We start from the raw sequence: 26,312 nt of genomic DNA on the forward strand, positions 1-26,312 counted from the left end.
TTGTGGTGGATTCATCCAACTGAATAGGAAGCATGTTTACTTTGTGGTGAGATATTCCTTGAAATTCTATATTTTTGAATAAATCCTTAACACATTGAGAAATTGTATTACCTGCAAGCAAAATTTTAAAAATCTCCTCCTTGTATTCTTCTTCAAACATTGTTTTTACAGTTGTACAGCAGGCTGATAAAATAACTGATTCTTCAATTGTATTTAGAAATAAGCCGGTGTTTACTTATTGTAACAATAAGATGTTTATTTATTATAATAATGGTATACTTGTATATTAAATTTAAAGAAGTTTTAATTTTAATATGTACACTTACTGTGCTTTGAATTTCTTTTGAAAATAATTTAATTAATGATCTTTACAAATTTTTATGGCACACTTAAGATCCTCTCACAGCACACTGGTTGGAAATCATTTGTCTAGACCTTAGAGATCTGGGTATTTAATTTAGCTGAGCTGGAGTCTCAATTAAGTGACTTGCCTTAAAGTAGCTAGTTAACATCAAAGTCAAGACTGGTACCCACATTTCCAATTTCAAAATTCACTGTACCACATTAGCAAGTTAGATATTTTCAAGACAAAAATTATTTATGTTCTCTCTTTTTTCCATTTACATTTTCTTAATTTAAAATTCAGTCTTTGAAGTCAGTGTGATTACACTTACTTTTTGATAACATTGGTCAAGTGTGTCTTTTTGCTAGGATTATATATTCAGTGTGCCTGAGACAATCTCAATTTATCCCAGCATTATTACCAAAAGTGCCTTCTTTCATTTTCAGAAGTATCTGGGTGTGAACAGTATATTTCATGGTCATCCTAGTTACTACCATTTTATTGACTCTAAAAAGTTCTACAAGATACCAGAGTAAAGGTTATGGATCTAAATAATTGTAATGCAAGCTATGCTCAGTGCTGAAGTGCTACTCTGGTTCTAGATGGGAATAGACAGACATGGAAGGCTTTTTGAAGAGTGTGGCCTTTGGGGTGAGCTTGGAAGAATGGGTGAGATTTTAGGTTAGTCAGGTTTCAAGAAGATGTAAGAAGCATGACATTTCATGTGTATAAGGAATAGGCTTAAAGTACAGTATGAGAATAGCAAGAAGTTTCAGTTCATCAGTGTTTAGAGAAGAGTAAGTATAGTATACATCTGGGAGGGTGTGTGTAGAAGGACCCGATTACTGAATACCAAGTCAAAGGGTCAAAGTTGTTTGAGCACTTGGGCAGACCTTAGCAATTTTAGGGTACATAAGGAAATAAGTAGCACTTTAAGAGGATTAATATATTGAGGTGTGTCTGATGGTTTCAGAAAGGAAAATATGGGATCTGTGATACTAGTCAGGATGATTTTGTACCAATCAGGTGTGGTGTTTAAGGCCTCAGTTAGCAGTGGAGAGACTTTCTTTTTATCCCCAAATGGCTGATACATGGTGAATATTTATTAAGTGTTGGGTAAATGTTTCTATAAAAGAAAATAAGACATGGTTTATTGGATATTTAGATTAAGAGAAGAAAAGATTGAAATTTTACACTAGACGTAGAGGGATTCTACTTAGGTGAAGGAAGTTTACTCCCATTACTGTTGAGTTGTGTTTTAGTGAATGCTCTGTTTTTAGATAGTTTTGGAGAAGTGGGCACACAATTAGAATATGAATACTCTGTTTAATGTTGAAAATTATTTTCTTCTTTGATGAAAGTCATGAATTTTAAGACCAGAACTCATGGAGTCCAGGTGGTAACTTAGTGCTCAAATAATTTGGGGGGTTGGTAGTTAAATAGAAGTACTACCAATGACCTTTCTGTACTCAAAGATGGATTTAGAATTGTCAGAGAGCAAACTTGAGTTTCAATTTGAGGCTATTATTTTGTTATAAGGAAAGAATCTATTATGCAGTGCTAAAACACCAGAAGGAGTATAGTATGTCTGAATATCTTTTAATTGGTAGCTATATTTGAAAGATGCTAAATTATACAATAATGTCATAGTTGGCAGAAGATCATTTGGGTTTAAAAGACATCACTGACAATCTGCTGCTTGTAGACTTTATTTCATATAGTTTCAGTGCTGGAACAGTGTGTTTTTTATTTTAGGATATAGTGTTGGCATGGAGACTGTCTCCCAATCGATGCATGCTTAAGGAACCACCAGAAATAAGTAGTATAATGCATTTTGAGAGGTATTTTTCTTTGGTATTATCATTTTAAGTGTTACTACTGCCTCACAACTACTTACTACTGGTACTGGCCTAATTTTTTTTTTTTTTTTTTTGAGATAGAGTCCCACTTTGTCACCCTCGTTAGAGTGCTATGGCATCTTAGCTCACAGCAACCTCAAACTCTTGGGCTTATATGATTCTCTTGTCTCTGCTTCCTTAGTAGCTGGGACTACAGAGGCCTGAGACCGGGTCTTACTCTGGCTTAGTCTGGTCCCAAATTCCCACGCTCAGGCAAGCCACCTGCCTCGGCCTCCCAGAGTGCGAGGATTAAGAATGTGAGTCACTGAGCCTGGCAACTGGCCTAATATTTTTAAAAACAACCTTTGTTGGCTGGGTGCCCATAGCTAAATGGTTAGAGCCTGGCCAGGACCTGCTGAACAAACAAACAAAACAACAACAACCTTTGTTTTTAGAGTTATGGTAGATTTCCCCTTTGATAGCATTGTAGGCCTCTAATGAATGATAAAGTGAATGTGAGAGACTTTTTATCTGGATCCCAATTTAGTGCTGATTTTCTCCCAGTTTTTAGAGTTTCTCTTAAGTTTACACGCTTTTACAAATGAGTAGTTGTAGTTTTCTTTTGAAGTAGTTTTGTTAGAGTTTTTTTTTTTTTTTAGTTGTTCAGGGTTTGTTGAGGGTACAAAGAATTAGGTTATACTGATTGCATTTCTTAGGTAAAGTCCCTCTTCTAATTGTGTCCTGCCCGTAAGAAGTGTGCCATTCACTGTAACTCCCATCCTTTCTCTCCTCCCTTCTTCCAGCTCCCTCATTCCCCTGCCCACCACCTTGAATTTATTTGAGTTTTTCTCTTATGAGGATGTGTATTAGATCATCTAATGGCTTCATACTAGAATTGAGTACATTGGATTCTTGCTTCTCCATTCCTGTGATACTTTACTAAGAAGAATGAATGTGTTCCAACTCTATCTAGTTTAATACAAAAGATGTAAAGTCTCCATCTTTTTTTAATGGCTGAATAGTATTCCACAGTATATATAGCACAGCTTGTTAATCCATTCCTGGGTTGGTGGGCATTTAGGTTGTTTCCACATTTTGGCAATTACAAATTGAGCTGCGATAAACAGTCTAGTTCAAATATCCTTTCTGATAACATGATTTTTATTTCTTCTGGGTAGATGCTCAGTAGTAATGGGATTGCAGGATCAAATGAAAGGTCTGATTTCACTTCTTTGAGGATTCTCCATACTACCTTTCAAAAAGGTTGTAGTAGTTTGCAGTCCCACCAGCAATAGAAAAGTATTCCTTTCTTTCCACATCCGTGCCAACGTCTGCAGCTTTGAGACTTTGTGATGTGGGCTCTTCTCTCTGGGGGTAGGTGACATCTCAGGGTGGTTTTGATCTGCATTTCTCTGATGATCAGGGACGACGAGCATTTTTTCAAATGTTTGTTAGCCATTTGTCTGTCTGCATTAGAGAAGATTTTGTTCAAGTTTCTTGTCCAGTGGTAGATGGTTTATTTACTCTTTTTTTGTTGATTAATTTGAATTCTCTGTAGATTCTAGTTATCAACCTTTTGTCAGATTCCTAACCCGCAAATATCTTTTCCCATTCTGAAGGTTGTCTTTTTGCTTTACTTGTTTTATCCTTAGCTGAACAGAAGCTTTTCAGCTTAAGTCCTGTTTGTTAATTTTTCTTGTTGTTGCGATGGCTGCTGAAGTCTTTGTTATAAAACCTTTCCCTAGTCCAATATCATCAAGGGTTTCCCCCACACTTTCTTCTAAGATTTTTATTGTTTCATGTCTTAGATTTAAATCTTTTATCTATCTTCCATCAATTTTTGTAAGTGGTGAAAGGTATGAATGAGTTTCATTTACATGTGGTTATCCAGTTCTCCCAACACTTTGTTAGAGATCTTTTTTTTTTTTTTTTTTTTTGAGACAGAGCCTCAAGCTGTCCCCCTGGGCAGAGTGTCGTGGCATCACAGCTCACAGCAACCTCCAACTCCTGGGCTCAAGCGAGTCTCCTGCCTCCGCCTCCCAAGTAGCTGGGACCACAGGCGCCCGCCACAACGCCCGGCTAGGTTGCAGCCGTCATTGTTGTTTTGGCGGGTCCGGGCTGGGGATTCGAACCCGCCACCTTAGGTGTACGTGGCTGGCGCCTTAGCCGGTTGAGCTATAGGCGCCGAGCCTGTTAGAGATCTTAATTAGAGACTGTTTGAATTCTCTTGCTTTTTATATAATTGGAGGAAATAAAAACTGCTAGAATCCGAAAACTTCTGAATCTGAATCTTTAAAAATGCTAATGCTATTTCTCTTGACTACATCTTGGAAAATTGGTTATGATTAGAGTTAATGTAAATCATTAAGCACATTGAAACAGGCAGTTTTTCCTTATTGGACTAAATTGGTAATGAGTAGAAATTCCTTTGCACATTTTGTCTTCCTCCTTTTCTCTGGGATATTGGACTCTTACTAAAAAGGCAGCATTTGCGTTTAGGATGAAAGGAGAGATCATTTTATCATTGATAAAATGATTTTTATTTTGGGGGGGGTAGATGCTCAGTAATGGTATTGCAGGATCAAATGAAAGGCCTAATTTTCACTTTTTTGAGGATTCTCCATACTATCTTCCAAAAAGGTTATATTAGTTTGCAGTCTCACCAGCAATATAAAAGTGTATCATTTTCCCTGGGCTCACTGTTGTGGTGGGTACGTCATTAACATCTGACACACCTTTTTTAATGAGTACATTTGATGTCAGGAAAAAGTCAGATGACTTCCTTAAAACTGAAACATCTCTCCTGCATACAAGAATGGGAGGAGTATTTTGTATTCATTTATTTTATAACTTCCTTCAATTGTTTATGTAAGTCATTTGTTGAAACCAGCAGTTCACTGCAAGGGCAGCTTATCAGAACAGAGACATAGTAAAAACTCCCAGTAGAGTATGTTCCTATCAAATTATTCTTCTCTACCTTTGAGACTTACTTGCTCAGAGGAGAACTTCTGCAGTCTCTGGGATCATTCACATGCACTCATTCCTTTGCATTGAAATTACTTGAATACTCAAAATATGTAGTCTTGGCTGTTTGAGGGAGTTTACCTTCACACTGCATTTTGTCTTTAACCAGTTTCCTAATTATTCAGCAACTGTACTCAGGGATATTTCAGGTATTTGAGTGCATTTGAATTGTTTAATTTTGGAGTATATTTTTCCCTCACAACCAAGGAGACTCAGTACCAAATTCATAAGCACCAATTTCAGTGGAGCTTCAAGCTACCAGGAAATCCTATTAAGTTTTCCTGGGCTCCTTCTCCCTTCCTTGTATATCAGTTATTTGAAAACTTTGTGCTCTTCAAACCTATAATTATATATGTTAGCAGATGACCCCACATTTTCCATTCACTGGAATTTGAGGTTTCTTTTGTGATCTAATGCATGGTCAGTTTTTTGGTGACAGTTCTAGGTGGAAATAGGGTAATATTTGGGGTGTGTAAGTATAAAGGCCCAAAGTGCTTTCCCTATATTAAGTTTGGACACTGCAGCTTGTAAATATTAACATAACTGCCATTTTCTAAGAAAATATATTTCTAAGAAAGTATGATTGCAGATTTTTTTCAGGTCTTGAATTTCTGTTATTGCTTTATATATTCAGAAGCTGTGTTGTTGCCATATTAGGAGTGAGCACTTTTCTTCCTGATGGAGTATTTTGTTTCATCCAATCTAAGACATAAAAGATTTAAAAATACAATCTGATTTCAGAGACATTAAAATATAAAGTGCATCTTAGAATCAAGAAAACATGGCATTTTTTTTTTATCAGCAAGAAACATTCATGTCCTCCTTCATTCTCATTGCTTTCAACTCTGTTTTTCTAATATTGATATTATTTCTTTCTTTTTAATAACATTGATACATATTGTCTATTCTTTCATTCTCAAACTTTTGGTGTTCTTTTGTTTTAGAGTATGGATTGTAGACAACTTTATATTTACTGTCCTTGTGAGTTCTGCCTTCTATGTTTTTTCTGTTTATCAAATGTCTACCCTTAAAAATTTGACATACACATTGAGCCATATTTTTTTTCTAGCAGCATATTTAGAGTTAATCATGATCTTTCTCCCCTCACTAAATAATTAAATAAACTCTTAATGCTTTCACTGCCTTCTTGCTCATGCACTGTACGTTCCCCTAAACTATATTCTCTGGGCTTCAGTTTCTACTTACTTGGATTCATTATTATTATTATTTTTTTTTTTTGCAGTTTTTGGCCAGGTTTGGGTTTGAACCCACCACTTCCAGCATGTGGGGCTGGCGCCTTACTCCTTTGAGCCACATGTGCTGCCCCAGGATTTATTATTCTTAATTTATTTTGCTTTATTGTCTTTTATGGTAAATTTCTCAGATAGAGTAGATAAGAAGTAAATTTTTAAGATTTTGCATGTCTGAAAATACATTATTTGCTTTCATAAACTTTCATGGTCTTAGCATACCAATAGGAATCAGTTTTTTGTTCTTCTGTTGGTCCTTTAGGTAGCCTACTTTCTTCTCTGAAAGCTCTTGGGACTTCTTTATCTTTATCCTTTGAATTTTCATATTTCATGGCATGAATTTATTTCTTCTTCCACCTTCAATTTATATTTTTCAGCATTGAGTGATTTCTTTAAATGTAAAGTTTTACACCTGTTTAGGTCCAGAAAAATCTTACGATGTTATATATTCTAGATGTTGTCTGATGTGGTGAATTTCCACACGGGCTTAAAAACAGTGTACATTCTGCCATTGTTGCATGGAATATTCTATACATGTCAATTAGACCAAACTGATAGTGCTATACAGAACATCTCTGTACTTACTATTTTTTTTCTTTTTGTCTATCAGTTTTTGACAGAAAGATATCTCAACTCTCTGTAATAGTGAATTTTGCCTGTTTCTTCTTGCAGTTCTTTTAAGTTTTGCTTTATGTATTTTAGCACTCATTTATTGGGTGCATACATGTTTAGGATTGTTAGGGGTCGTCTTGAAAATTGAACTTGATCATTATGTAATGATTTTCTTTATTCCTGATAATTTTGCTTGTTTTGAAGTTTGCTTTGTCTAAAATTAGTATGGCTAATTAAGATGTCAATAAAATTAACATAAAGCTGCTCCTGCTTTCTTTTATTTAGTGTTAGCTGATGTATCATTCTCCATCGCTTTACTTTTCTTTTAAGTGAACTAATTGTAACTTTCAGTCCTTAAGAAAGGATATTTAAACTATAATCACTAATAGATGAAGATCTTCAGAAAGATCCTCCTACTTAAAATTTTGAAGTCATTTTTCTAATCTATAATAAAGAGATGTTTTTAATTCAGCCAAGTCTCCTTGGACAGGTCCCAAGAAAAGAATCTAGCCTCCTTTCAGTTCCCAGAGTTTTCATTCATCCCTTGAGTAGTTACCTTCACCATAATTGCCCATGCTCATTGTTTCTTTTGTTCAAACTACCCTTGTCTTCTACTCCTCTACTTCCTCTTCTGCGTCTTATTGTTTTCTCTTGCCAGTATTTCTCCCCAATTTTGTTATTGTTATAGTATAAAATTAACTGTTAACTAGTATAAATGTATACACATATTTCATTGGCATTAAACATACATTAATTTTGTTGTGTGACCATCACTATCATCCATCTCCATGACTCTTTTCATCTTGCAGAACTGAAACTCTATACCCCTTAAACAAACAACTCTCATTCTTCTCTCTCCCAGCTTTTGGCACCTACCATTCTACTTTCTATGATTATGAATATTCTAGCTTCACATAAGCAGAACCATATAGTATTTGTTTATTTGCAACTTGCTTATGTCACCTTTTGTCCTCAAGATTCATCCATGTTGTAGTAGCATCTATTAGAATTTCCTTCCTTTTTAATACTGAGTAATATTACTTTATAGACTATATTTTTATTATCCCTTTATTCATCATTAAATACTTGGACTGCGCCAACATTTTAGCTATTGTGAATAATGTTACCACGAACGTGAGTGTACAAATATTTCTTTGAGACTCTTTTTTTGGTTCTCTCAATTGTATGCCCAGAAGTGAAATTCCTGAATCATATGGTAGTTCTATGTTTAATTTTGAGAAGAACTTCCATACTGTTTTCCACAACAGCTATATCATTTTGTGTATAAGTCTATCAACAGTACACAAGGGTTCCATTTTTTTTCATATTGTCACCAAAACTTGTCATTTTCTGTTTTTTTAAGTAGCGATTTTAATGGTGATCAGCCCTTTAATCTATTTGAATCTTCATATTTAAAGTAGGTTTTTCTTTAGACAACATGTAGTTGTATCTTGTTTTTTAATCTACTCTGACAGTCTTTGTCATTTAGTAGGTATTTTTATGCCATTTACATTTAAAATGATTGTTCCAATAAAACCCACAAAATGATTTTTAAAAGTGATTATTGATATAATTAGATTAATATCTACCATGTTTGTAACTGTTTCCTTTTTATTTATTACATTTGTTATTTGTTTCCTTCTCTTTTTTTCTTCCTTCTCGAATTCTGAGTATTTTATATGATTCCACTTTACCTCCTTTCTTAGAATTTTGATAATACTTCTTATTAAAAATTTTTAGTGATTACTCTAAGTTTTATAAAGTATGATTTTAACTAATCTAAGTCTATCTTCAAATAACTCTATACTATAGTAACACTCTGCTATATAAAACAGGTACTTTATAACAGAGTATTCCCAGTTCTATCTTCCCATCCCATGTGATATTGCAGCCATACATTTCACTTATTCATATGTTATAACCATCCATATATTGTTACTATTTTTAAAGTTACCTTTTAGATCAGTTAAGATTAAGAAAACACAAAATCTTACTTTATTTTCATTTATTCCTACTCCAACATTCTTCCTTTTTTAAATGTAAATCCAAGTTTCTGGCCTATGTTATTTTCCCTGTTGCAGGACTTGAACTTTTTACTGTTGAAGAACTTCTGACCTCTTTTGGAGGGCAAGTTATTTAGTGATTAATTTTCTCATTTTTGTTTGTCTGAGAAAGTATTTATTTCTCATTCACTTTTGAAGTATAATTTTGCTGGATATAGAATTTAAGATTGATGGTTACTTTTTCTTTCAATACTTTACAATTTTGCTTCATCCTCTTCTGGTTTTTGAATGAAGTTCACTATAATAATTGTTTTATAATTTTTATAATTGTTCCTTTATAGATAAGGTATTTTTCTTTGCCTCTGGCTTCTTTTAAGATTTTTCTCTTTGTTTTTGCATGTCTTTGGTTTGGATATGATGTGCTTTGGTGTAGATATTTAGAATGTTTTTTGTACTTAGTGTTCTTGAAACTTCCTTGATTTTTTGAGGGTGTTTGTCATTAACTTTGAAAAGATCTCAGTGATTATTACTTCAAATATTTTTTCTTTTCTAATCTCTCTCTTCTCTCCCTCTGATATTCCAATTAGATTTTTGTTCCTGTGTTCCTCCTTTGGATATTGTTTCACCATTTTTGGATATTCTACTTTTTCATGCATTTTTTTTTCTCTTTTCACTTCAGTTTTAGAAGTTTCTATTGACTTATTTTCAAGTTGACCAATTATTTCTTCAACTATGTTGAAGTTACCAATAAGCCTATGAAAGGCATCCTTCACTTTAGTTACTGTGTTTGTTATGTTTCCTTTGTTTTTTTTCTTACAGTTCTCTTTCTGCTTACTCATATTTTATTGCATGTTGAACACTTTTTTTTATTAGATCCCTGAGCATATTAGTCACAGGTATTTTAAATTCCCTGTCTGATGATTCCAACATCTGTTTATTATCTGTGTCTTGTTCTGATGGATGTTTTGTTTCTTTGGTCTGAGTTTTTGCTTGTAGGCTTGCTTTGTAATTTCTTGTTGAAAGCTAGACCTCTTGTATTGGGTAATGGGAACTGAGAGAAGTAGGTGTTTAGTGTGAGGATTTACAGTAAAAACCTTTGTAAGTTGACCACCCAAGATACTCTAACAAACTAGTCAACATACAGAGGTGGTCCACATAAGGAAAGAGGCCTGCTTGGTTGATAGATACATGTGGTGTATGTCTGGGCTATCAAAATTAGCTCAGCTTAAGGAGGCAATCAGTATAGGGAGGTGGTCTACTGTATTTTAATCCACCTGAAAGCTGCGTTGTGGGGTTCTGTGTTTAACATTTGTGCCAGATACTTCAGGTTCTTTTAGTTAGTGTATTTGGTTTTTTATCTCTGCTCTTGACTTTGGAATTTTCTCATTTATCACTTCTCAGAGTCTTTTTTCTGGAGCCCTTTCAGCTATAATTATACTTGAGTCTATTTATGTGTCATTAAGATGTTGAGGAGTAGAAAATTCAGAGATTCTTTTGATTAAGTCTCAGGTTTTTTGTGGGCCTGTGTCTCATGACTGTGATGTACACAAGGGTTTCTTTAGTGGTATAGCTTTTTTCTCCCTGCCTCCTACTCCCTTCCTTACTTACAGTGTTTCCAATCTATTTCCTTGAATCCCTATCCTCTCTTGACTGTGAATTGCTTTGTAATTTCTTATTGAAAGCTAGGCCTCTTGTGTTGGGTAATAGGAACTGAGATAAGTAGGCCACCCCTACCCCACTCCCTCCCTTAGATGAAACAGGAAAGCTGAAGGAAGTTGGAGGAGTGAAGAATTCTTTTCCTGCAGCTCAGAGTAGGTTTCAGAATTATGCTCTAAAAAAGGGCCTGGGCATGTTTCACAGTGGTTATTCTTTCTCTCCCCTGCCAAGTAGGAGAGAATGAGAGGTGAGAGTCTGGTGGAGCTTTTGGAGGGAGTGCTCGCAGAAATATAGGGTCACCCCTAAGACTTCATCCCCCAGGATTTTGTCATTCTCGTACTCCATACTCAAGCTTCAGCAATTCATCCAGCTTTCCCTTTGGGTATTACTGCCAGTCTATTGCTCTAGTGGCTTCTATTTCCTAGAGACAGGTTTTGGTTGCTGTGTGTCTCTGGATGTGCCTTTCTCTAGGTTTTGGGGTAGATGTTTGCCCTGTAGTCCAGTTTTCTGATAAGTCCAAGAAAATCTATTCATGTTCAGTTTGTCCGGCTTTTTCTTCTAAGGATGAGAATGATGACTTTCAAGCTCTTTACATACCAGAGCTTAAACCGGACATCTCTCCTGCCTGTATTTTTCTCTCTAACCACTAGAAGTTTTTTTGTTAATGGCTTATTCTTGCTTTTTGCTGTCTATTAAAGTGTTCTCTTGTTTGTTCATTTGTTCTGTCTGTCCTTTACTTTTATTTCTCCTATTAATGTTTATGCTTCTTTCATGTTAATTCCTGATGGTTTAGCTATCCATATGCGGGTTTTCCCTCTCTCTCTCTCTCTCTCTCTTTTTTTTTTTTTTTGGCGTTATAGGACTGGAAAGTGTCTTTGGTTATCCCTATTTACCTGTTGTTGATCTGAAGACAAGTGCATTCATAGAAATTTGTCATATGTACTTTTGGGGGGGAAGAAGGTTTAAGGTTTTAGCCTAGGAATAAAACTAGGGTAACCCGTGGTTCATTATGAACAGAAGAGGAAATGTTCTCTGGCCCAGGTACACAAGGTAGTTCCTCCTGTAGTTTTCTCATGTCCCCTTTACTCTGTGGGACGTTTCTGCTTTTGCTTACCTGCTCATCAGAAAACTGTTTTCTCTTCTTCCAGATTTGGCTGTAGATTTTCTCTATTCTTTTGTTTTCACCAAACCACTTTCTATCTTTTATGAGGTCTTCAACATTTTAATTTTAAGGATAGTATTCTTTTTTTTTTTTTGAGTCAATTTTTTTTATTAAGTCATATATACATAGATCATGAATACGTTTATGCCTTTGTGGGATTCAGTGTGTTGATTGTACAAATTGGAGTGCTTACATCCTACTAATTAACATAGCTTTCACCTCATTTACTTAATCACTGTGTTAAAACATTTGTGTTCTGTACTTGATAGATTTGACTTGTACCCTTGCAATATGCTCCATAGATGTGGTCCCACCATTAACCCTCCCTCTGTCGACTACCACCCCCTTCCCATGGCATCCTTTGTTATGAGGTCAGTTGCCAAACTCATGCTAGAAAAAGTGCTCCATACCTCATTGCTAAATATCACTATGGTGACCTTCAAAGTACTCCCCTGGGGAAGCGATGCACCAAAGCCAGTGGTTAGTCCACCCTTCAAAGCATTTTTTTCTAGAATGAGTTCATGAATCTCATTATCAGACCTCATACAATGATGGTTCTAATGGCCATTCCAGAAAAAGACTTCCAAAATTGCTTTGAAGAGTGGACTAGGCACTGACATCAGTACATAGCTTGCCAAGGAGAGTATTTTAAAGGTGACCATAGTGATAATCAGCAGCGAGGTCTGTAGCATTTTTTCTAGGATGAGTTCGCGAACTTAATTGTCAGACTTTGTATACAAGTAGTCATTTCTGTAATTTCAAAAGATTTTGGTTGGAAAGGAAGGTAGGCATGTGTGCTTAGGCCAACTTGATCCAGTCTTACTTTTGGTGAATGAATTTGTTTATTATTACTGATAATTAATAATTTATATAAATTAAGCACTTATTCTGTGCCAGGAAACATGATAAATAATTTCAGTATATTCTCTTTTAATCTTTATGTCAATACAGTCAAGTAAATGTGTTATTTTATATGTAGACTTAAGAAAACTAAAGCTTAAAAACATTAGGTAAACTGTACAAGTTCACATAGCTGATTCATATGGTAGAGCTGGGATGTGAACCTAGCTTCTACCACACCCAACTCAAGTAGCTAGAGTTCTGCACTCACCTTACACTTTGTTACTGAATGGCTTTGCTCATAAGATTCCTACCTTTCACCAGGGCCAAATCCTGTATGTCTTTCAAGGTCCAATTTTAAATGCCACCTTAGTTGCTATTCTTTTAGCAATCTTCTAACAGAAAGAAAACTCTTACTTTTAATTCCACTTTACATTTATTTGACCTTCTTTCTAATACTTTCTATTTTATATATAATGTAGCCATTTGATGAATGGAGTTTCTTCCATACTAAACAGTAAAATCATTGGGTAAAGGATTTGTATCTTTTATCACTTATGTCATTTGTTTCATTTATCTTTATACTTGCCAGCATTGCCTAGCATGTACCATTTCAATAAATATCAATAAGCAATTGTGTGTTTATTTAGTTTAGTTCCTGTCTTTAATTTGTAAATGTGTCTCTATTGGCTTATTATAAATGTTTGTATGTATTTTATTTAAATATGAGTATGGGATCTTGGATCTTGGATGTATCTTGTTTTAATCCCACTTTTGCAGTTAATATCCATGAATATCCAGGAAATGGCCAATAGTTTTGTTTTTGTTTTTGTGTTGAAATGAAGTCTCACCTTATTGCTTTGGCTAGAGTGCACTGAGTAGCATGATCATAGCTCACTGAAACTTCAAATTCCTGGACTCATCCAATCTTCCTGCCTCATCCTTCCAAGTAGCTGGGCTACAGGAAAATGCCGCCAAGCCTAGCTAATTTTTCTGTTGTTTACAGAAGCGGGGGTCTCACTGTTGCTCAGGCTGATCTCAAACTCCTGACTGTAAATGACCCTCCCTCCTCAGCTTCCCAGAATGCTGAAATTACAGGCATTAACCACTACACCTGACTGAAATGGCAGATAGTTTTAGAATTAATAGATAAAGTCTCTCATTATACCGCTTCAATTAAGGTATCTGAATATATATGAAAAACTCAAGGAGATTTAGGATATTGGGAAGTTATTTGCTTGCTAACTAAACATTCTCATTTCTCCTTCTCGAAGTTAAATAATATAAACTGTAATATGGAAGATGACTTGCAAATCAAAAGTAGGAATCCAATAAATCATTGCTTCTATCACATAAACCTTGAAGGAAAAGAATGTCTGTCAAGTCTTAAAACTCATGTCAGAATTACCAAAGAAATTTGATTTTAAGGTATCTTTCTTTTAAATAGTACATTGCAGAGAAGTTTGTACCATTTCAAGTAAGTGATGTGCTAAACATGGAATCTCTGCAGTGCACTATATTAATGTTTTTTCTATTTCAGGAAATTACAGAATTTTAAAACTGTGCACTGTATCTGTATAGTGATTATCTTTATAATAACCCTTACCATTTTCCAGTGATAGGGCATTCTTTCTCCTAAGACAATCCTAGTCTACTGTTGAGTGGAACTTTTTGTTCAAAAAATTATTCTTTATTTCAAACTAAATCCGCCTCTGTTTTCTAAAGAGGCTTCTTTCTTATCTATACTTTGAACTTACAGAATTTGCAAAAATTGTAAAATTTTCAAACTAACTTCCATGACAGCTATTGTGGGGCATCCAGCAGAATGGGGGAGGGCATAGCCAATGGGACTTTAGCTGTTCATTGTCTGAGTCTCCTGAAAGCAGATGTTTATAAATTAGATCATAGCAGTGTAAGAGGGTTCAAATTCTCAGTCATCACCCATGTGTAGCATTAGTCCTCTGCTTTAGTTTTCTTTAATTGAACATAATTATATTTTAAATTTGGAAAGAGTGATGCATTTTATTAGTTTGGGAAGAGAGGAAGAAGTCATGTCTTACTCTCCTCATGTATGAGCTCCATGAAATATGACTTACTTGTTGAGGGACACCATTGGGAACAACTAGTTCAGCCCAAACTCATCGTAATTGCCACGTATTTTTCAGTGGCTCCTTTACATGATAAATTACTCTCAGGAGCAAATAATACACAGCTCTTCTCACATTCTGTTAGTGTTTTTATTTTTAATAAAGTACAATGATTAATAGCCTAGTATAATTGTTGTTTCCCCACTGAGTGTAAATGCTTCATTTGAATGTCTTCAGTCTGAAGAAACAGTTGTTTTATTGGACTTTTATTGTTTTGCTGTGCTTCTCAAGGTTTTTTATTGCTTTCTTCTGGTTATTTACGGGGGGGGGGGGATGAAATTCTCTATCAGAATCATAGAATTGGACCCAGCAGAGAAATTTTGAGGATAAGTACTGAGGTACTTGAAATTATGTACTCATACATAATTTCAGCATGTGACAAAAAATTATAGGAATTTTGATTGACTCTCCAAAGGCAGTTATATAAGTAGTTTCTCTCTGGCCTGCTAGTATTCTGATGACATGAAATACAGGTGATTTTACTAAGTCATTTTTTTTAGCAAATCAGACTTAAAACTATTGAAAAGAAATTATGAACTGAGTTTTTATAAGAATATGGCATCCACTTATTGATAGGCTAGCTCTTTTATAATTTTGCTCTTTTAGTAGTGGTACTCTTCAGTCTGGTCATTCCAACATCTACTCCTAGGAACCTGGCTGGGATTAGAAGTGTTTCCTATTGTCACAGAGCAATTTTCCTTTTGCTCAAGAATTCAGAGAACAGTTTGGGCTTTGCTGGCACCAAGTATCAGGTGCGACATTAACTTTAACTAAGAGCCAACTAGATTACCCCTACTATAATCAAGTTTGAAATGAAGACATTTGCGTGAATTCAAGACCATTAAGAAGGCCAGCCGTGGTGCCTCACACCTGTAATCCTAACTCTGGGATGCCCAGGCAGGTAGATCCCTTGAGCTCAGGAGTTTGAGACCAGCCTGAGCAAGAGTGAGACCCCATCTCTACTAAAAATAGAAAATCTACTGGGGCATCATGGTGGGCGCCTATAGTCCCAGCTACTTGGGAGGCTGAGGCAAGAGGATTGCTTTAACCCAAGAGTTTGAGGTTTCTGTGAGCTGAGGTGATGATGCCACAGTACTAGGGCAACAGAGTGAGACTGTCTCAATAACAAAAAGGCCATTAATAAAAACTTCTCTTGTGCAATTGAATGTTGACTGCATGTAATTTTTATTTGAAAAAGCCAATAACTTAGCTAAAATGTTTATAAATAAAGCAAAATAATGTAGGGTTTTTTTGGTAGTTTAATAACTTATTATGTGTAGTTTTTGAATATGTAGCATAATGTATGCATTTATATTTACTTAAATACAGACAGACATCATTCTGATCTATTTTAGTTAATAAGAATGTTACTTTGCCTTAGAATGTGTTATGTAGGAACTGGGGCTATCTAGTTTTGTGTAGTATTTATTTTCATGTAAATTAAGTTCTTTGGAAATTAAACCTCACAAGTCTTTTTTTATACAGTATGTAAGTTCATGTTTTAAAGTTCTTCACATCCTCAGAATGAACATTTTCATTCTCAAATGTTTTCTTAGTTTTTGTTTATTTAATCATTGAACTACATTTGTTGAATGAGATACTAGTATCCACAAAGGAAATAAGTCAATATAATAATTAAAATGCATAAATATTCCTTACAAGGACTAGAACTTTATTTTTTAAATACAACTTTTTTTTTTTTTTATGACAGAGGTACTTTTTGAAAAGATTGACTGATAAGTATCTGGCCGTGACATAGTAACTAGTAATGGACTAGCCTTCTTGCTATAAACAGCTAGAAAATTGGGCAAAATGTGTGAAATAAATGTTTTTAGACATTTTAGAATATACAAGACCATGATCCCTAAGGAAAAACAAATGAGGTGAACCCCATAATTACCCAGCAGCTTTCTGCCTGGAGGCACTTTTCTGCTGCACAGGGCCCCCTACTTACAGCAGGCAGAGGGGAACAGCAGACAGTCCAGCAGTCTCAGTGGGACAGGAGGCTGGAATTTGTGGAGCACACTACTGGGGAGAAGATAAATGTGAAGAGAAGCGGCTCAAGGAAGCCGGGTAGGGTCCCCTGGAGTCTTTAATTGCCACATCTCCTTCAGTTTGTGACAGGTTTCTGTTTTACCTTGTCTGCCCTTCACACTTTTCAGCAAGTGGGTTGCATATTTGTATAATGTTCTCAGTGTGGGTTTGTCTGCTATTTCTTGTGAGTATATTGAGTTTGTGGTGTTTATTTTATTTTATTTTTTTTTTGAGGAATACCACAGAAGTAATGAATCCTTTTCAACAAATCCATATGAAGGGTGTGTGATATCAGTATGTCATCTTAATCTTCCTTAGTAAAGCTTGCTCCTGGGGATAAGGTGTGGGATCTGCCAGTCTTAGTCCCGAGGGCCAGCTCTGATTCCAGAGCTTCTCTGATTCAGTTTCTCCTGAGTATAAATCTCCTATCTGCAGGTGTGAGGAATTTAATAACTCCTTTTGCAAGCTTTCAAATAATTCCTCTAATTTCCATATCATTTATGCCTCCTTAAGTTCTGCAGGTTTCTGAAACTCATTTGAGAAACTGGTGTCTCATCCTTCTGTCCTTCTGGAGATATTTATATTGACTCTTTTCTATTAAATAGTTTACTTTTTTGTTGTTGTTTTGTTTCTTGAGATAGAGTCTCACTTTGTCACCCTCGGTAGGGTGCCGTGGTGTCACACCTGACAGCAACCTCCAGCTCTTGGGCTTAGGCGATTCTCTTGCCTCAGCCTCCCAAGTAGCTGGGACTCCAGGCTACAGCTGGGACCGCCCACCACAACGCCCGGCTATTTTTTTGTTGCAGTTTGGCCGGGGCCGGGTTTGAACCTGCCACCCTCAGTATATAGGGCTGGCGCCCTACTAACTGAGCCATAGGTGCTGCCCTAAATAATTTACTTTTATCTACCTATTTTTCCATATGTTTTTGATTGATATTGCAGTTCAAACTATCTCAATTTATGCAAAATGAAGTGTTCCTATTTTTTATCTTGTTTGTTGTTAGTATTTATAAAGTGGTAGACCTAGAAGTGTATTTGGACTTTCATCCTGGATCTGTATCCAAAATAGCCTTTCAGAAGACAATATTTGGCATCATCTCTCAAGGTTTCAAATACACAAACCCTTGGCTAGGCATTTTCACTTCTAAGAATTTATCTTATAGAAATATTTACACATGTACACAACAATACATGTATAATGAAGTTTAAATAGGAGCATTGCTTGTAGTACTCAAAAGAAGTAAGTAATGGAAACAGCTCAAGAGTAAGGAACAATGAGGGAATGATTAAAGAAATTGCAATGTGTCTGTATTATGGAACACTGCCTCAGTGAGGAGTGATGAAGTCTGTCTGTAGTACGTGTGGATGTCAGAAGCTCTTGAAGGCATGTTACATCAGACAGCCATTTGCAAAGCCCCATGTTCGGTATCATTTCATTCCCATATTTATGGGTATATGTAAGTGTACCATTAAAAAGAAAAGTATTTGGAAGAATATGTACAAACTATTAATAGGAGTATTTTGGAGATAACAGAAAAGGGAACCTTAATCCTTTTATTTTGAATGTGCCTGTATTGTATACATTATTTTTATAACAAACTTATTACATTTTAATTATTAAATATAAAATATGAAATCAGCTGCCTACAGGAGTAGTGAGCAACCACTGAAGGCTTTCAGGTGGAAGCTCTTTAAAGGGACTCTCTGATAGACACTATCTCAGGTAGCATTTAATTCAGGGTTCCTCAAACTGGGTTATTATTTGGGGAAAGGGGGGTTTCATGATCCAGTAAAAATAAGAAATGCAAGGTTAACAAACAGAACAGGTTTTTCTCCTATAGAATTGCCAAGAGTCTTTAATGTTCTGGTATGCATGGCAGATCTCCACAATCTCCCAAATCTGATTGTTCTTTTTTTATGGTATATCTGTTAAGAGTTCCCAAAAGTAATGCTCAGTGGGATGGTGCCTTTGTTCTCACTGCTACTATATTTAGTAAGTACCATGTAAATCTGACTGACTTCTGAATAATGAATTTCTAAATAATGATACCATGAACATTCTTGGGAAATACTAATTTAGTAGATTTCTTTACATAAGGAAATGAAGAACCAGAAAGAAAGAACAGTTTGCATGCTACATTCTTACTTTTTGAAGGAGTTTAGAAATTTTGAAAGAAATTTCAAAACTAATCTATTTTCAAAAAAGGTTACGAAGAAAGAACAAGATTTATGTTTCAAAAAGAAAATGTAAATGTACCTACTCGATAGCTCAGTTGGCTAGGGTGAAGGGCTTTCAAATTAGGATAAATGGATCTACTTAACCATAGCCAGCACAGAATTTGATGATCTCTACCTTCAGAAACTTTCAAGTATACATGTATATATTGGTTAAACTCATAATTCTAAACTACTATAAGTGACACTAGTCACAAATCAAATGTAGTAAAACTAGAGCCATCAGCCACAGTGTTGTATCTATTATAGATTTTGAAAGTGAATTTTCAGAAAAATTAGCAGTAGCTCTGATGACTTCCTTAAGTAACATGAAGTTACTAGATCAGGAACATATAATAAGCTAGATCAGGAGAAACAATGAGTTAATGCAAATCTCTTTGCATGAAGAGATTTAGGGAGGCACCTATGGCTCAGTGAGTAGGGCACCGGCCCTATATACCGAGGGTGGCAGGTTCAAACCCAGCCCCGGCCAAACTGCAACAAAAAATAGCCAGGCGTTGTGGCAGGCACCTGTAGTCCCAGCTACTTGGGAGGCTGAGGCAGAAGAATCACCTAAGCCCAGGAGTTGGAGGTTACTGGAGTGACTCCACTGCACTCTACCGAGGGCGAAAAAGTGAGACTCTGTCTCTACAAAAAAAAAAGAGAGAGAGAGAGAGAGATTTAGGTTTAGATTTTAGCTGAGGCTTCAGTGCCCCAGAGGTCATTAGGTTTCAGTGATGGTGCTGGAGGGGGCACACTGCCAAGCATGAGAGCGGCAGATCGGAGCCAACAGCATTTTCAATGTTCACATTTTTAAAGTGGCCTTTTCTTAAACAGATTTCTGGGTTACCTTTGACTTGAGTCAGATTTACATTTAGATTTAGTTTAGATTTATTGCTCTAAACATAGTAGCAATGTGAACAGAGGTATAGAAGTTGAGATGTTCATTCTACCTAGAATACAGCACGCCCAGGAGGAAGACTGGAAAGCTAAGATGGGACCAGTCTGCCGAGGGCTTTCTGCTGAGGAGTTTGGACTTACTCTCTAGGTATTCTGAGGGCATAGGAGTGCTGTGAGCAAATTTTTTACTTTCAGGAGTGAACTCTGGTGGCAGAAGGGAAAGAAACCAGCATAGCTCCTTTTCAAAAGGTTTTTACTGCCTAGACCTCTGCATACTGCACTTAACACTTTGGGACCCTCCATAATTAATTGGCATTTGTAAACATGTTCACATAATTTCTGCATGTTTTAATTTTGTGAAGACTTCAGGTAAGTAGATTTTAAGATCAGCCATTTTAGTTTGTTCTTTAAATAGAGACAGAGTCTTTCTCTGTTTCCCAGGCTGAAGTACACTGGCCCAGTCAGAGCTCACTAAAAGTTCAGGTGTTTTGAGCAACAGAAATGTCCTAGGATCCTGTGTAGCTATTACTATTTTATATTAGAGAAAAAGTATGTTTGAGAGTTTCAACTACCCAGTCTTTCACTTCCTTTTTAACAGCTTTATTGAAGTATAATTTATACACCAAAAAGTTAATCCATAATTGTACAGTTTGATGATTTTTATTAAATTTATAGATGCAGTCATCATCACGATACAGATAGGAAACATTTGCATTGCCCTCAACACAGGTGTTCAGAGATTTGCTTTCTGTCTCTACAGAAGTGCTCTTTAAGGTCATTTTATATAAATGAAATCATGTAACATTATTTAGGAGGTTGTCCACATTATAGCATATATAAGAATTCTGATCCTTTTTGTCACTGAATAACATTCCATTATAGGGATATACCTCATTTTATGTATCTATTTGCCGGTTGATAAACATTTGCATTGTTTCTAGGTTTTGTTCTTAATAATGCTACTGTGAATGTCCGTCTGTGTGGGGATGTTTGTTTTCATTTCTCTTGGGTAAATTCCTAGGAGTAAATTTTGAGATCATATGCTGAATTTATGTTGGCTTTTTAAGAAACTGCCCATAAAATACTATTTACAGATGACATCATTTTGCACATAGAAAGTCATAAGGAATCCACTGAAAATGATTAGAACTAATAAATGAGTTCAGAAGAAGTGTTTGTAATAGTATCTCACTGTGCTTTTAGTTTTACATTTTCTTAATGACTAATGATGTTGAGCACATTTTCATTTGCTAACCCAAGGCATAAAGGTTGTCTGTAGAAATCTAACTCTTTCATTACACCTCTGAGCCATTTTGTTGTATTTTATACATGGTGTGAGGTAAGGACTCATTACTCTGCATATAGGCATATAGTTTGCCTAGCACCTGTTGCTGAAAAGACTGTTCTTCCCACATTGAAAATGCTTGACATCTTGGCCAGAATCTAGTGACTATAAATATAGTTTATTTCTGGACTGTTTTCACACATCACCATGGTTCTCCTCTCCTAGTCCTCCTTGCTTTCATTCCCTCCTTAAACTGCTTTTATACTTACATCCTTGTGTTTGTTGCACATTCAAGCTAGTGGTGGTAATACTCATAACCTAGTATTCCCATGTGCTCTTTTCTTATTTGGTCTTCATGTAGTTCATATCAGCCTGGGATATAGATGGGAACATTATTATTCCCAGTGTACAGGTAAGGAAACTGACATCAGAGAGGCTAAGTGACTTGCCCCTCCTTATGTTTTTAAGAAGTTGCCGAGTCAAGTTTGGAATCCTGGGCTCTTTTTTGTACACTGTACAACCTCCACGTAACAAACATCCTCTCCTCTCCATCCGGTAGATAGTGGGAAATATTAAGTTTGGTGAATTTGGGGGTCAGACTTGGAGGCAGTTTAGTATGTTTGTTGGACAGGCACAGAAATTAGATAGCAAAGCAAAACTGTGTTCAGATTACTCTTTGAACCATCTGTCTATAAGGGATTTTAATGATTTTAAATTTTGTAATAATCAGAGATACAAATTTTCAGTTGCTTCTTAAACATTTCTTCTATAGGTTTTGGGTTGTTACTTTAGGTACAGCATGTCCCAAACCTCATTCATCATCTCCCCCTCAGTCTGTTGTCTCTTTTAATATTCCTTTTCTCCACTAATGACATTTCCAACTACCTAGTCTCATAAGCCAGAAACTTAGACGTCTTTGACTCCTTCCTGACCTTCATCCAAGCATCTAATCTTGCCATTTCCACCCTACCTCATAAGGTTGTTCTATAAATAAATGGATACAATATGTAAAAAAGAACTCTGGAGGCTGTGAATGAGAGGGATTCATTTCTTCCAAGGCCACACATCTGTTGAAGCATATAGGACAAGAATAGGCCACAGAGGCCATTCAGACTTTTTATAATATTGGCACTTGTTACAGAAAAATCTATACTTACATTGGAACTAGAACTGCATAATCGTACATTTTGATAGCAGTCTGCACTCTTAAAAGCACTTCTGGGGCGGGGGAAGGAATGAGTGAGAGAGAATAAGTGACTCAGCCAAGGTGGCACAACCAGGACTGGAACTCAAGTTTCTAGGCTTCTGTTGGCTAAATCCAGAGGCCTCTTAAACTAAAAACCAAACTAAAACTTGGTTCTAGCACTCTGTTATCCGATTTAGCCCTGTCAGTCCCTACATGTAAGATAGGGATATGGTGACAGTACCTATTTCATAGAGTTGCTGCAAAGATTGAATCATCTATATAAAGAGCCAGAGTGCCTTGTGGGAAGTGTTCAGTAAATGGTAGCTATTGGATTACTCTTTCTTCCTTCCCTACTTATCTAGAAACTTCATTAGAGAATTGATTACTTCTGACTATTTATTCAGAATGCCTCACATGAGATTTACTTGTGGTTCACAGACATTTCCAGGAGGGTGTTGCTCTACCACTTCATTCAAAGCTAGATCCACAATTATTTTTTCGTGTTTTCTTCTGCCTGTCTTCTAATTTCTCCATGAAGGAAAAGACACAATTCTGACAGATTCTTAGTTTCAAATTTTCAGATTAAACTTTTCTGACCCCACAGTGGAGAAGAGTGTAGGTTCACTACTAGGAATAAATTTCTATAATTAGAACTGTCCAACAGTAGAATATGCTTAGGAGGAATAAAGTTACCCATGGCTGCAGGTGTGCAAACGGAGGCTTTTGACCAGCAGAGCTTTGACTTACCACTGCTTCATCTCTCCATCCAGTCCCTGGGGTCTGCAGGCCACTGTAATCTACATTGCAGTAAGGATCTCAACAAACAGATATTTTTGTGACTTTGAAATTTTTTATTCGGGATTTTATGCTAACATTGTTAAATGAATTGATAAGATAGCAAATGAGGTTGAATTTAGCCAACTGAGGAAGTTTGACAACCTTCCCTGGTATCACTTAATCCAAGAGCAGGGTTTAGTACTAGACTGCAGTTGAAGATGTGGCTCTTGAGTCTTCTGGAGAGCTGGAGACACACAGAGCTCTGCAGTGAAGCCACGATGGCCTTGGGCCCATGTTGAGTGTAACGCACTCATTCATACTAACACATCCCACATGTTAAAGTAGAAGAAAATACTGAAGTCTTGTCATTTATGAGACTTTAATTGGCAGAATTTGACAGATGTTGCATGCTGCTTACAGGATTCAAAAAATATATTACATGGGCACTGCTGTGTCCTTCTGTGAGATATTTTATTCTCAGCTATCACCCTTCTTGCCCCCTTAGCCATACCCATTATAGTGGCCAGAAGGCCTGCCTGCTCTACAGTGATGTGTCTGGAATAGTGCCCATTAGTGTTCGGTAGTTACCCCGGCCTGCATGTTAGCCTTCAGTTTAATGGCCTTTTTTATGTTCATTCATTTTATTTTATTTCCCATCGTGGTTTTGTTTATTTCTTTTTTATTTTTGTTTTTTCTGTTCTCTTTTTTAAAACCGTCGTGGTTTGCCCTTCATATTCCCCAATGTTTGCACATGACAAGATGTTGCCATCCCAACATTACCTCCCACTTCACTGACCAGTGCCACTACTGACCATCTAGCACCAGCCACAACGGGACCATTGCCTTCAGCTCCTCGGGATGTGGTGGCTTCCCTGGTCTCTACTCGCTTCATCAAGTTGACGTGGCGGACACCTGCATCAGACCCTCACGGAGACAACCTTACCTACTCTGTGCTCTACACCAAGGAAGGAATTGCCAGGTAAGTGCCTGTGTGTCTGGAGCCAGTTGGCCGCATCTTGGTCCACCCTAGCCCATTGAGGCTGACCCTGGCTTTCTGTTGTGCAAGATCTGTACCAATTCTCAGTCCAGAAAATGTGATCACTGAGAAGTATCTTTCTAAAATGCATCACTGAGATGCGCTTTAGAAATTTTTTAATAAACCCCCAAATAGACTAATATGCTGGTATTCTTTCCTGACTTTCTGCAATGACTTAGGGATGTGCTTAGAGCTATTTAGATGGAAATATTCAGATGTAACGAGGACTACCTTTTCCCATAAGATTCAGTCAACAGAGATTCTAGAGATTAAGGTAGACTAAGTTTATTGAAATAATCTAAAATGAATATTGGCCTGTACCCTGATGTGGTATGTGCTGCTGAGCTAGCGGATTTCTCATTGACAATGCAATGAGTGACAAATTTTCCTAAAACAGCATTTGTATTAAATTTCTCTCCATCTCCACCCCTAACTCAGCAGTGCTTACAGGTTACTTTATTCCACAGGCTGGCTTTTATTTTGTCCACCCAACCTGATTTTCTTTTTTCTCAAGTTAACATGCTTTATGATGAAACTTATGCCTTATAGAGTAACTTATCACTGTAGCCTTCCCCCCAAGTTTATTCTCATTAGTTATTTCCTGCTTTCCCATTTCTCAGCTAACGCGAGATTCAATCGTCCCTGGCTCAGGTTGAGCCCTAGGAAGTTCTCATAGAACTTTTTAGCAGGTATCATAGCATTTTCCTTCTATGTGCGTTTGGACCATTAATACTGGCATTTTATTGATAACATGTGATCTTAAGACAACTTCCTTAAGTTGTTGTTCTTCAGTCACATTATGTGTGTTTTTGTTGTTTTCCCAACCAGATTATAAACTCTTTGGGAGAAGCCAGGCCACATGCCAACTTAGGTTTACACATTGTGACTGGATTCCTTCACTGTGCTCTTACCTCACACCAAAATAAGAAAGCTAAATTACTCATTTTGGTTAGAGTCCTAACAAATCAAATAAAGCTTATGTTTCTACCAAGGTGCTTACAGTTGGTCTGTATTGTAGTTAATACCAGACCAGCAAGTTCAGCAAGTGCGTGGCCCCTTACTGTGCTTGTGAGGTCTGAATGCCGTCATTTCAGGCCAGTAGACAGAGCTACTCATTGGGTGATGTTTACCTGAGTTCTGTGCTAGGTGCACTGCATTTTACAAGGATAAGGAAATAAATCTATACATAAAAAGGTAAGGTGTCACTGCTAAACTGCAAGTTTCAGTATCACCGTTACAGTATCTTGAATAGACCTTGAAATCTCACCGTAAATCTCGTAGGCATTCACAGAAGGAAGAAAGCATGTAGTAATTCCTCTGCATTATAGGCTTTTCCCACATTAAGGCCTTTGCCCTTGTGCCTTCTACTAGAAATGCATTTCCCTCGCAGTAATTATATCTGGCTTCTTGTCTGTCATCCTTAAATGACATCTTCTTTCTCAGGCCTTCCCTGAATACCCACCTAAACTTAGCCCTCCCAGTCACTGCCATACAGTGGAATATTAGAGCCAGCTTGTTCCCAAGCCAATTGTTAAATGTTTAGGAAATGTTGCAAACCTGATGACATGACTTGGCAGCTTACAATTGGGCATGGTGGGAGTATTTACAGTGACAAACGCTACAAACCAAGGCTGATGGTTAAATATTTACCAGAACATCACTGTTATCATATCACCCATTTTTTTGTTTATTTGGGGGTAGGTTTTTTTTTTCCTTCTGTTTTATTTTGTTGTTTTCAAAGCCCTTATTCTCTGAAGTTTTGTCTTTTATTTGCATATTTATTCTGTCTTGTTCAATGGAGTATCTCCAGCCCCTGGAACACAGCCTAGCATATAGTAGCACAAAATGAATATTTATTAAGTGAATATGTAATTTCAGTGAGTGGAGAAATAATAGATTGAATATTCAAGAAGTCATGTTGAGATAATTGTCCATTTTGGTGGACAGTTAAATTGTAGATTGATTAAGATACAAGTATTTTTAAAACCTGTAATTGTACTAAAAG

General features: G+C 36.4%; 1 protein-coding gene across 1 annotated transcript in view; it reads left to right on the forward strand.

Moving 5' to 3' along the window:
* NEO1 (neogenin 1) overlaps positions 1 to 26,312 on the forward strand; it is a 158,705-nt gene that overhangs the window by 68,412 nt on the left and 63,981 nt on the right. Inside the window, exon 8 of the mRNA XM_023510038.1 lies at positions 24,091 to 24,250. Within this exon, the coding sequence (XP_023365806.1) occupies positions 24,091 to 24,250 (160 nt within the window). The remainder of the gene's footprint in view (positions 1 to 24,090; positions 24,251 to 26,312) is intronic.

The sequence above is a fragment of the Otolemur garnettii genome, unplaced genomic scaffold, assembly GCF_000181295.1.
Source record: "Otolemur garnettii isolate 467f Iridium unplaced genomic scaffold, OtoGar3 scaffold00011, whole genome shotgun sequence".
Taxonomy (NCBI): domain Eukaryota; kingdom Metazoa; phylum Chordata; class Mammalia; order Primates; family Galagidae; genus Otolemur; species Otolemur garnettii.